Genomic DNA, 12,692 nt, shown 5'->3' with positions numbered 1-12,692 from the left:
GCAAGACTGCTGAACTTCACTGTCCAATTTGATAGCCACTAGCCACAAGGGACTATTGAGCACTTGAAATGTAACTACTTCAGAGATGTGCTATAAATTTTAAATACACACCTGGTAATTTAACCAAGGAGGTGAAAGACCTGTAACATTAAAAACTATAAGACACTGCTGAAAGAAACTAAAGATGACACAAATGAATTGGCAGAATTAATATTATTAAGTGTCCACATTACCTAAAAAACAATCTACAGATTTAATGCAATTAGTTTCAAAATTCACAGGACATTTTTTCACAGAAATAGAACCAAAAACTCTAAAATTTATGTGGAACCACAAAAGGCTCTGACTAGTCAAAGGAATCCTGAGAAGAGAGAACAAAGCTGCAGGTATTTCATGCCTTGATTTCAAACTATATTACAAAGCCATACTAATGGGCTTCTGGTGTGGCACTAGAGGTAAAGAATCCTCCTGCCACTGCAGGAGGCTTAAGTGACATGGGTTTGATCCTGGGTGGGGAAGATCCCCTGGAGGAGGAAATGTCACCCCACTCCAGTATTCTTGCTGGGAGAATCTCATGGACAGAGGAGCCTGGTGGGCTGCAGTCCAGGGAGTCACAGGGTCAGAGCATCTGGGAAGCCAAAGCAATGCTGAAAAGAAAGAACAAAGCTGCAGGTATCTCATGCCTTGATTTCAAACTATATTACAAAGCCATACTAATCAAAACAGCATAATATTGTCAGAAAAACAGTTATATAGATCAATGGAACAGAATTGAGATACCAGAAATAAACCCTTACATATATGGACAACTAATTTATGACAAAAGAGCAAAGAACATACAATGGAGAAAAAAAGCATCTCTTCAATAAAAGATGTTGAGAAAACTGCACAGCCACATGCAAAAAAATGAAATTAGATGGTTATGTTATGCTATACACAAAAATCACTTCAAAATGTATTAAAAGCTTGAATGAAATACTTGAAACCATAAAACTCTTAGAAGCATAGGCAGCATGCTCTTTGACATCGGTCTTAGCAATCTTTCTGGATATGTCTACTCAGGCAAGAGAAGCAAGGCAAAAATAAATAGGACTGCATCAAGCTTAAAAGCTTCTGCACAGCAAGGGAAGGGAAGTCGCTCAGTCATGTCCAACTATTTGCGACCCCATGGACTGTAGCCCACCAGGCTCCTCCATCCATGAGATTTTCCAAGCAAGAGTACTGGAGTGGGGTGCCATTTCCTTCTCCAGGGGATCTTCCCCACCCAGGGATCAAACCCAGGTCTCCTGCATCGTAGGCAGACACTTTACCATCTGAGCCACAAAGGAACCATCAATAAAACAAAAAGACAATCTACTGAAGGGGAGAAGATATTTGCAAATCACATATCTGATAAGTTAGTATCCACAATATATAAAGAACTCATACAACTAAACAACAAAAACAAACAAATAACCCAATTAAACAATGGACAGAAGAGTTGAATAGACATTTTTCCAAAGAAGGCGTACAGATAACCAACAGGCACATAAAAAATGTCCAACACTCAGTACTAGGGAAATACAAATCAAAACCACAGTAAGATATCACTTCACACCTGTCAGAGTAGCTACTATCTAAAAACCAAGAAATAACAAATATTGGTTAGGATGTAGAGAAAACGGAAGCCTCATACACTATTGATGGGAACGCAAATTGGTATAGCCACTATAGAAAATAGTATGGGATTCCTCAAAAAATTAAGAATAGAACTACCATATGATCCAGCTATTCCATTTCTGGGTATTTATCCAAAGAATATAAAAACGTTAATTCAAAAAGATATATGGTCCTCACCGAGCGCCAGGCTGGGCTCCTTGTTTTATATAGCAACTTCTCACCAGCTATCTATTTTACACACACACACATATATATATGTATGTATATATATAATATACACTACTTTCTCCAATTAAAAATAAATTTTAATACTAAAAAAAGATACATGGGACTTTCCTGGTGGTGCAATGGATAAGAATCTTCCTACCAATGCACAGGACACGGGTTTTATCCCTGGCCCAGGAAGATTCCATATGCTGCAGATCAACTAAGCCTGTGAGTCACAACTACTGAAGTCTGCATGCTCCAGGGCCCACAAGCCACAACTAATGAGCTCCTGTGCCCTAACTACTGAAGCCTGCATACCTTAGATCCAGTATACTGCAACTACTGAGTCCAAGTGCTGCAACTGCTGAAGCCTGTGTTCCACAAGCCTGTGCTTCACAACAAGAGAATCCTGAGCACCACAGTGAAGAGTAACCCCCACTCACCACAACTAGATAAAGCCAACACACAGCAAGGAAGACCTAGCACAGCCAAAAATAAAAATAAACAAATAAATAAAAATAAAAGATATGTGCACCCCTATGCTAATTGCCTTTGACCGTGTGGATCACAACAAACTGGGATCTCAATTTTCCTGTCTGAAAAGGGGAGACTGAAGCAGTGTTCTTCCAAGACCAATATTCATTCTAAAACTTGTGTTGATAGTAGAAGATGTCAATGTTGTTTTTGTTTAGTCACTAAGTTGTGTCTGACTCTTTGCTACCCCTTGGACTGCATGTAGCCCACCAAGCTCCTCAGTCCATGGGATTTCCCAGACAAGAATAATGGAATAGGTTGCCATTTCTTTCTCCAGTAGTTGTCAATATGACATAATAAAATTACCTTAGGGAGTTCCCTGGTGGTCCAGTGGTTAAGAATCTGCCTACTAATGCAGGGGACATGGTTTCAATCCCTGGTCTGGTAAGATCCCACATGACTCAGGCAACTAAGCCCGTGTGCCTTAGAGCCCATGCTCTTCAACAAGAGAAGCTATTGCAATGAAAGCACAGGCGCCACAATGAAGATCAGCCCCCAGTGGCCTCAACTAGAGAAAGCCTGTGCAGCAACGAAGATCCAGCACAGCAAAAAATAAAGTAAATAAATAAAATAAAATGGGGACCTAAAAAGTTACTTTAGGCACCAGACATATATTGTTCTTAAGATGTATTTCTATTAGCTGCTTCTTCCTCCTCCACCCCTGCCTTGAACTTGTGATCAACTCTCTCCAAGGAAAGTTTTCTATCACAAAAATTTCTAGATGCTAAATCTGATGACAGGGACGGGAAAGAAAGGAGAACTTGCAAAATATTTAAAGATCATTTTGGCGCTCAAGAGGCTACAATGACTAAGAGACGAAGGAAAATATATATATAACTTAACTACAACGAGTTACTGAACCAAAGTGATTAGTATCAGCTTAAAGCTTTGAGACCTTTCCTTGTTATTGATTTTAAGCAGAATCAATCTGTAAATGGTAATAGTGCTCAATTTAAATTACTCACAGCAAGTGCTGCTTTTCAGGCCTATCAGACAGCATATTGTTCTTTCAACTGCGTTCTGCACTTGCAAAACAAATTAATGTGGACAGGAAACAAATGTAATTTGGGTTAGCTTATCAGGGTTATCTTTTCACTATATGGAATTATTTTTGACCTTAATGGCCTTAATTACACTTACAATGTGATCCATTGTTTTGTACATAGACAGCCCTGATGATAAAGAGAGATGATCCCAGAGGCTAAGGAGAGAAGGAATGAATGGCCAAGAGGGCATAGAAGCAGAAACAAATATGATTTCAGCAGGGTGGGGTCCCCCAAATGCTTCTCCCTCTGGGAATTTCACATATCTCAATACATAGTTGGTCTTTATCAAACTGTCAAGTGGGCAGCCAGAGAGCAGGGAGGAAGCCTAGAAGAGAGTGGGGTACTGGGAGGCAGGGGTAGAGAAAGTTTGATGAGTATGTCTTTGTGGCTTAGGATGCTATAAACAGATAACCCTGAAGATGGAATGTTTCAGTAGTGTCATCATCCAATGTCCTTATAGCAAAATTAGGTTGCAAAATATAGCAACCTAAATAGCAAATAGCAAAATAGCAAAATATTTGTGATGTCTTTACTACAGTATATATCCAATGGAGTCTAGGAGCCACCTGCATCAGTACCAGGAATTGAGAGAAGCTTTTAAAAAAGTAGATTCTCTGACTCCCAGTTTCCACTCCAGACCTACTGAACTAGATATTCGGGACTTAGGGCCTAGAAATATGAACTTTAGTATCCCTAGATGATTCAGATGCATACCAAAGTTTGAGAACTATTGCTTCATTACAGCGGAAATCCTCGAAGTGCATATCCCATTAATTGTAGTGCTTGGCATGATGATGCTTCGTGAATTACTGCAGAGCAAGCGATTCTAATGGATGAATTAGGCTTTACATTACTTACCCAAAGCCAAGTTTTCTTCTTCTTTGTTAGTCTTTCAATATCTGTGAACAATAACAAACTGATAGAGTTAGAAAATCGGGCATAGGCAGAGAATAATGTCTCCTTCACAGAGAAAATTGAGACTATACCTTCAACTCCCTGAACTTCCTTGCCTTGTTTCTGTCCTTAAGCAGAAAGCATTCAGTCTATTACCATCATGATATTAATTGGGGATTTTTCATAGTTGTCTTTTACAGATTAAGGAAATTACCATCTATCCCTGCGGTGTTGTTTTTTTTTTTTTTTTACTCAGGAATGGAGGTTATATTTTGCCAAATGCTTTTTCTGCATCTATTGAAATGGTTTTTCTTTTTCAGTTTGCTAATGTGGTAATTAAACCGATTTTTGAATGCTTAAACTGTGTGTTTCAGCAGTTCATGGAAGGTTCCAAAACTTTGCACTAAATATTTTTGACTGGAGATAGTAAGTAGCCTGGCTTTCTTCCTAACTTAGTTGCTGAGATCATTGCAAAAGTTAAGGGTTTTTTTTTTGTTGTTGTTGTCCCTATTTTTTTTTTAAAGAATAATGTCCCTTGTATTAGTAGAAATTGAAACGCTAACATGATTTGAGGTAGTATAAAAACGTGAATGCCTTTGGGAACTGTTTGTTATATATGTCTCTATTGTATTTCTATTTTGTTAACAGTATTTAAAAAGTGATATTATCACACTCATTTTCTGTTGGACCCAGCTTTATTTGCCTGTGCTTACAGAAGGCAAGTGATCTTAAGACCAAAAGGAATGACTTCCCAGTAAATTACTGTTACCTCCAATACTGGATTCTCTAGTCAAAAGCCTTCAGTAACTCTCCATTACCAACAGAATGAAGACAAAATAGCTTGGCATTCTAGGCCCCCTCCCAAAGCTCTACTGCACGATAGCATCATTTCTCAAAGTTTGTTCCCACCTTCAGCTTTACTCTCCTTTCCTCCCCAGTATGCTCTGAACTGCTTTGCCTCTGCTCCTTTGTGCAGGTTGCACCCACTGCCAGAGATTCTCTGACCATGTTCTCTGTTGAAATTCCATTTATCCTTCAGGGTTCAAGTAACTGTTGCCTCTTCTCTTCCTCCATTCAGAAGTAACCGCTTCTAGGACTTCTCTGGTGGTCCAGTGGTTAAGACTCTGGGCTTCCAATGCAGGCGGCACAGGGTCGATCCCTGGCTGGGGAACTAAGATCCACATGCTACATGGCACAGCCACAGCCACAGCCACACACACACACACACACACACACACACACACAGTGATCACTTCCTCCTCAATACCTCCAAATAACATTCTTTAGCAGCCCTGATGGCCCTTGCCTAATATCCTGCTGGCTACTATCTGCTCCTGGAGGCAGGGACCAGGTCTGCACTGTGTCTATAGCCTCCATTGTGTCCAGCACAGTGTCCTGGACTCACTGGGCTCTTCAGTTTGGACCTGACAAGGCTTTACATCATCTGGCCCTTGCCTGCAACCTTAGCTCTGTCTCTAGCCACTCTCCTCCTTTCTGCAGCTACACTGGCTTTCTGTCAATTCTTCAAAAGTGCCAACTGCTCTCATAACTTGGGGCTCTTGTGTACACTGTCCTCACTCACTGCCTGAAATATTTTCCATCTGTTCTCCATCTGGTTATCTCCTACTCATCCTTCTCATGTCAACTTAAACATTGCTTCTCAGAAAACCTGCCCTTATCTCTTAGATCAACTGTATACTTATTATCCCCCCAGACATCTCATAAGCTTGTAGTTACAGGAGAAGGAGTGAGGGAGGGAGAGTGGAGGTCTCAGAATAGATCCACCCTCTCCCTCCTCGCCATGACTAGGAAACACACACTAAATGCCTACCCTCTGGGTTGTCAGCCAGGAATGAATACTTTGGGTTTCATGGACAACACAAGAGCTGCACCTCTGCTAGGACACCTTGCCTTTACCAGTCCATTCTCTTGCCCTTCAGGGCACAGTGTTCCTTAAGACTCTCTCAAGTTACCCGCTTATCATGCAGAATAGCAGCAAAATGTGTCAGAAAGAAGAGTCAAGTCAGGTGGGGCCTAAAGCTTCGTTTGTTATCAGGAGGACTCTTGTTTGGAACTTCAAGATGTCTTGGTTCTCAATGGTTAGGGGTTTGAGATCAGAACTAGGTAAAAAGAGTAAAAGATAAAGTTAGACAAACTCACAGATAGGAACAGAGGATGGAGAACAAAGCATATATAGGAGCAGAACTTGTAATGCGGACGATCAGGGCAGAACGATGGCATTCTAATTTTGTTGATTTGGGAGAGCTTTTTATCACTTTTCTACTGCTTCTGAGTTGTGAAAATTGCCTAAAGCTGGCCTTGTAGGTAGATGTTACAAATGGCAATTGCAGGCTGAATCTGGTTCTCAGATTTCAGTTGGCCAGCATAGCATCTATAAAACATATTTGAATGAGTTATCAACACTTAAGGATTGGAAGATTTCATATAAAACTTTTTATTTTTCGCTTCTCTTGAAAAATTTGGAAAATCTGGCAGCCCAACCCCATCCAGTAACAGTCAGCTAGAGCTGAGGACCACCACCCCCTTTGGATGAGACATATTCTTTCCCAGTTTCCACAGTTTCTATCCTGTTTGCTTCACTCATTTGTTACCTGCCTGACTCTGTAAGCATGTGACTTTGCAACCCTTGATTTTTTTTCACGTTTTATTATGGAAAAAATCCAACATATACAGGGGTAGAGAGAATAATAAGATGAACCCCCATGCACACACCATCCAGTTTTAATAATTGTCATTCAAGGCCAATCTTGATACATCAGTGCCCTCACTCATTCTCCAATACTGCTACCCTATGCCTGGATTTATTCTGAAACAAATCCAGACACAGTATCATCTTATCAGCAAATATTTCAATATGTGTCTCTAAAAAACCTTTTTAATAAACAGATCTACTGTATTACTATCACAGCCAAAACATGACCAATTCTTTATTATTATCAAACATCCACTTTAACTTTTTAATTCTCCATGTTATCCATCTGATTCTTTTTCTTTCATTGAGGAGAAATAAGACTAAGAAGGGTTGCACTAGGAAAGGGGACTGGGAGTAGAAATACGAATAGGATATTACGTTCTCTGTAAAGTAATAGATGGAATGATTACTTATGTCTGCATAATATCTTTATCCTTTTATACTTTTCTGATTTTTTAAAAAATATGTCTGATTTCACTTGCTCCCTAGAACAACTTTGTGTAGATGGGGATGAGTTTTGCTCTCACACTTTGTATGAAACAACATAGACACAGTGGGTTATCTATAACATAGATAAGTGAATTCTTCAAATTAGAGATAGTAACAGAGCTGTCACAAGAACCCAGACTACCTGCCTCTTTCTGTTGTGCCGCATATGAAAGGTGGTGATATGAAAGGCATATATGATGATAGGAGACAGTATAGACTAATTTGTTGTTGTTGTTTAGTTGCTAAGTCATGTCTGACTCTTTGCAACCTTATGGTCTGTAGCCCACCAGGCTCCTCCATCCATGGACTTCTCCAGGTAAGAATACTGGAGTGGGTTGCCATTTCCTTCTCAGGGGATCTTTCCTACCCAGGGATCGAACCCATGTCTCCTGCTTTGCATTGCAGGCAGATTCTTTACCACTGAGCCACCTGGGAAGTATAGTAGTGTGTCTTTCCTGAGTGCTTACTCTGTGGCTATAGGCTATGCTAGGTACATCAATTATTTATTTCTCTCATCAGTTCTCTATTATTCCAACCTTAGAGAGAAGAATGCAGAAGACATAGAAGTTATCTAACTTTCCCAGGAACAAACAGATGGAATAAACAACTGCCAGAGCTAGGATTGGAAGCCAGATTGCTCTAACACTAGCATCCAAGCGCTTCACCACTGTATTAATCTTGCCAGAACAAGGGCTTTAGAGTCAGACAGACTTCGTATCCTAACTTTTACTCATTTTGTGACGGTGGGCAACAACTGTCTCATCTTTATTTATTTATATATTTATTTTCCTCATCTTTAAATGGAAATAATAGTAACCAAGTCCTAGGATTAACAGGATGATCAAATAAGATCATCCATTTAAATTATTTAGCATATTACTTGGTACAGAATAAAGACTCAATAAATAAAAGCCACCAAAAGGGGGATGGTTTATAATATATTACATCTATCAATGTGCTTTAGCAAAAGGCTTGGTCCCATCTTATGCTACCCAGCAATATCTGGTTTATGACTTGGTGTTTCTATACATCTTTACATGGGAAGTAAAATGAAAGTATACTTTTTACTTTGAGATGAAAGCATTTTTCCTTCTAATTCTAAACATTTTAATTGTCAAAGGCACAACAGGTTTGATGTGGAAATTTCAAATCCAGTCATCCATAAAGCTTCTTGACTTTTCATCCTAAGAACTAACTTTTCAGACACTTGAAAACTAGAGCTGGGTGATTCTGGGAAATCTTTTCTGGAGTTGAAAGTGAAGACGTATTTTTCTGTGTGTGTGCTGACTGCCTGGAGTTTATTGTTTACTTGATGCAAGGCACAGGGTTATGGGTTGTAAGGAAGGCTCTCCTGTGGCTTGAAAAAGTAGAGAGTGGGGTTCTCTCGACTTCCTTTTTGATGTTTTGCTGTTTTGATATTAAAAACCAAACTGCTTCCATTGGCTGCAACTTGCTTAGTCTTGGGGAGGGGACAAGGAGGGGAGGGTTCTGATGAGCCTAGCACCTTGGAAGGAAGCCTGGCAGTTGGTGGTGATCACTCAGGACAGGGGCCTGCAGTTGGTTTTGCCAGGCTGGCCGCTGGGCTGCTGCTTCCCCATGGCTTCCCGAGCCAGGTCACAGGTGATCATGCCGGTGGAATCCTGGATAGACTCTGAGTGCTCTGGGAACTCCAACACTGTGGCCATGAATGGGAGAGTGGACTTCCCGAAGAAACAGCTGGCGCACTAGTGTCCTGGGTCTGCTTTGGGGAGATCCGAGTGGTAGGGGGTGGCTTCCCCAGGGTATTTGGCACTTCCACAGGAGCTGTTACTGGAAGTGGAGCACAGGTGATGGTAGTAGTCACGAGTGGCCATGCGCGAGCCACTGGAGGGGATGGCTATCATGTTCTTGCATGCGCCCTGGTGCAGACCTCAGCGGTGACCCCTCGTGGGCCTCCGCTCGGGATCACTGATGGTGGGGACTGGGGTGCTAGGCCACAGAACCCAACTGTATAAGAGAAAGCAGGCAGTCGCTCCATGAACTATACACGCAGGGCCAAGATGTATGTTTGAGAAAGTCATGGGATGGTGTAAACATTTTATAAATTTGATCACTCACCAACTCCCCCCGCCCCACCCCAGGGAGATGGTATAATAGGAGGGTACTTTTAAGCTCTCCTGTTCATTTTCCTGAAGTTATTAGCACCTACAGATTCCCAAGTATTTTAGGGATGATGGGTGACGAAAAAAAGTGGGTGGGCTAAACAAAGTGGTTATAGAATATACTGAACAGAAGCAACTAATTTTTGGAAAGATATCTCCTATGTTCTGGGAGCCAAAAAGATAGGGGCCAAGGATAGGCCTGCTAATTTTTACTGGCCTCAGGGGTAGAAGGTTAAGGGCAGAGAGCACAAGGGTCCATATAAGGACAATACTTGCACAGCTTTCACTTAGCTAATATACTAATTTGCTAAAGTTGCTAAAGATAATTAATACCAACTTAGTAGTTTACAGGGCTTCCCTGGTGGCTCAGTGGTAAAGAATCTGTCTGCTAAGCAAGAGATGTGGGTTTGATCCCTGAATTGGGAAGATCCCCTGTAGATGGAAATGGCAACCCACTTCAGTATTCTTACTGGGGAAATCCATGGACAGAGGAGCCTGGTGGGCTACAGTCCATGGGCTGGCAAAGACTTGGACATGACTTAGCAACTAATAGCAGCAGCAGCCTCCACCTCCATTTTTAAAGCCAGCAAGGCCATTCAGAGTTCTTTTTACATCTCATCATTCTCACCTACCTTTCTGCCTTCCTCTTTCTAATTTTAAGGGCCTTTGTGCTTACATTGGACCCACCCAGATAATCCAGATCATCTCCTTACTTTAAAGTCAGCTGAAGATATTAAGAAGGGATGACAAGAATACACAGAACTATATAAAAAAGATCTTCATGACCCAGATAACCACGATGGTGTGATCACTCACCTAGAGCCAGACATTCTGGAATGCAAAGTCAAGTGGGCCTTAGGAAACATCACTAAAAACAAAGCTAGTGGAGGTGATGGAATTCCAGCTGAGCTATTTCAAATCCTAAGAGATGATGCTGTGAAAGTGTGCACTCAATATGCCAGCAAACTTGGAAAACTCAGCAGTGGCCACAGGACTGGAAAAGGTCAGTTTTCATTCCAATCCCAAAGAAAGGCAATGCCAAAGAATGTTCAGACTACTGTACAATTGGACTCATCTCACACGCTAGCAAAGCAATGCTCAAAATTCTCCAAGCCAGGCTTCAACAGTACGTGAACTGTGAACTTCCAGATGTTCAAGCTGGATTTAGAAAAGTCAGAGGAACCAGAGATCAAATTGCCAACATCCTTTGGATCACTGAAAGACCAAGAGAGTTCCAGAAAAATGTGTATTTCTGGTTTATTGACTATGCCAAAGCCTTTGACTGTGTGGATCACAACAAACTGGAAAATTCTTCAAGAGATGGGAATACCAGACCACCTGACCTGCCTCCTGAGAAATCTGTATGCAGGTCAAGAAGCAACAGTTAGAACTGGACATGGAACAACAGATTGGTTCCAAATTGGGAAGGGAGTATGTCAAGGCTGTATATTGTTACCCTACTTATTTAACTTCTATGCAGAGTACATCATGTGAAATGCCAGGCTGCATAAAGCACAAGCTGGAATCAAGATTGCCAAGAGAAATATCAATAACATCAGATAAACAGATGACACCACCTATATGGCAGAAAGTGAAGAAGAACTAAAGAGCCTCTTGATGAAAGTGAAAGAAGAGAGTGAAAAAGTTGGGTTAAAACTCAACATTCAGAATACTAAGATCATGGCATCTGGTCCTATCACTTTATGGCAAATAGATGGGGAAACAATGGAAACATTGGAACAGTGTCAGACTTTGTTTTTGGGGGGGCTCCAAAATCACTGCAGATGGTGACTGCAACCATGAAATTAAAAGACGCTTGCTCCTTGGAAGGAAAGCTATGACCAACCTAGACAGCATATTAAAAAGCAGAGACGTTACTTTGCCAACAAAATCTGTCTAGTGAAACCTATGGTTTTTCCAGTAGTCATGTATGGATGTGAGAGTTGGACTATAAGGAAAGCTGAGCACCAAAGAATTGATGCTTCTGAAGAAGATTCTAGAGAGTCCCTTGGACTGCAAGGAGATAAAACCAGGTCATCCTGAAGGAAATCAGTCCTTAACATTCATTGGAAGGAGTGATGCTGAAGCTGAAACTAATACTTTGGCCACCTGATGTGAAGAACTGAGTCCCTGGAAAAGACCCTGATGCTGGGAAAGACTGAAGGCAGGAGGAGAAGGGGGACAGAGGATGAGATGGTTGGATGGCATCACTGACTCAATGGACACGAGTTTAAGTAAGCTCTGGGAGTTGGTGAAGAACAGGCAAGCCTGGTGTGCTGCGGTCCATGGGGTCACAAAGAGTCGGATACGACTGAGTAACTGAACTGAACTGAACTGATTAACAACCTTAATTCTATCTTCTGCCTCAAATCTCCTTTGGCATGTAACATAGCATATTCACAAGTTCCAGGGAATATGACAAGTTCCAAGGATTATGGACATCTTTGGGAGGAGGTATTATTCTGCTTACTACAGCTGCTGAATGTTAGAAAGAGAACTGGCTCCTCTTTCTAAAGAGAGACTAAATTAGGGAATAGTTGTGGGACTTCAGCAATACTTGCAGACTATTTAAGTTTCAGGTGTGATTTGTAAAATGGAAAATGGCCTGCTATACACCTGTTCTTGAATGGAAAAACAGCATAATTGTAAACATGACAATTTGTTCCCAATGATTTTCTAACTTTTTAACATGGTTTTGATTAAAAGAAGAAAATAAGCAAGAAAACCAAAAAATAGTCTTAGCAGTAATAAGTAAGATTCATCTCACCATGAATTAGAGCAGGCTACAAAGCAGTAATCTTTAAGACTGTGGTGCTGGCTTAAAGGTGAAATATTTATCAATGGAGCAGAGGAGAGAGGTTGGAAATAGCTTTTAGCATATATAACATTAACAGATGTCAAATATGTACCCTAAAACAATGAGCAAAATATTTTTAGTAAGCAAGGACTTTGGAACAACTGGATAGCAATGCAGAAAAAAAATAAACTTAGAACTATACATCTCCTACT

At 40.8% G+C, this 12,692-nt stretch overlaps 1 protein-coding gene across 1 annotated transcript; it reads right to left on the bottom strand.

Annotated features, from left to right (window-relative positions):
- Window positions 1–9,023: 9,023 nt before the first annotated feature.
- On the bottom strand, window positions 9,024–9,425 carry LOC120881333 (pancreatic progenitor cell differentiation and proliferation factor-like). The gene is made up of 2 exons (XM_040264980.1): window positions 9,302–9,425; window positions 9,024–9,264 (listed from the first exon to the last, which is right to left on the bottom strand). Exons 1-2 carry the CDS (start codon window positions 9,423–9,425, stop codon window positions 9,167–9,169), a joined length of 222 nt encoding a protein of 73 aa, XP_040120914.1. The 3' UTR covers window positions 9,024–9,166.
- Between the last annotated feature and the right edge of the window lie 3,267 nt (window positions 9,426–12,692).

This window comes from Oryx dammah, unplaced genomic scaffold (genome assembly GCF_014754425.2).
Source record: "Oryx dammah isolate SB20612 unplaced genomic scaffold, SCBI_Odam_1.1 HiC_scaffold_23, whole genome shotgun sequence".
Classification (NCBI taxonomy): Eukaryota; Metazoa; Chordata; class Mammalia; order Artiodactyla; family Bovidae; genus Oryx; species Oryx dammah.
Note: the sequence above shows the minus strand (reverse complement) of the source record. Positions and strands in the feature narration are given on the sequence as shown.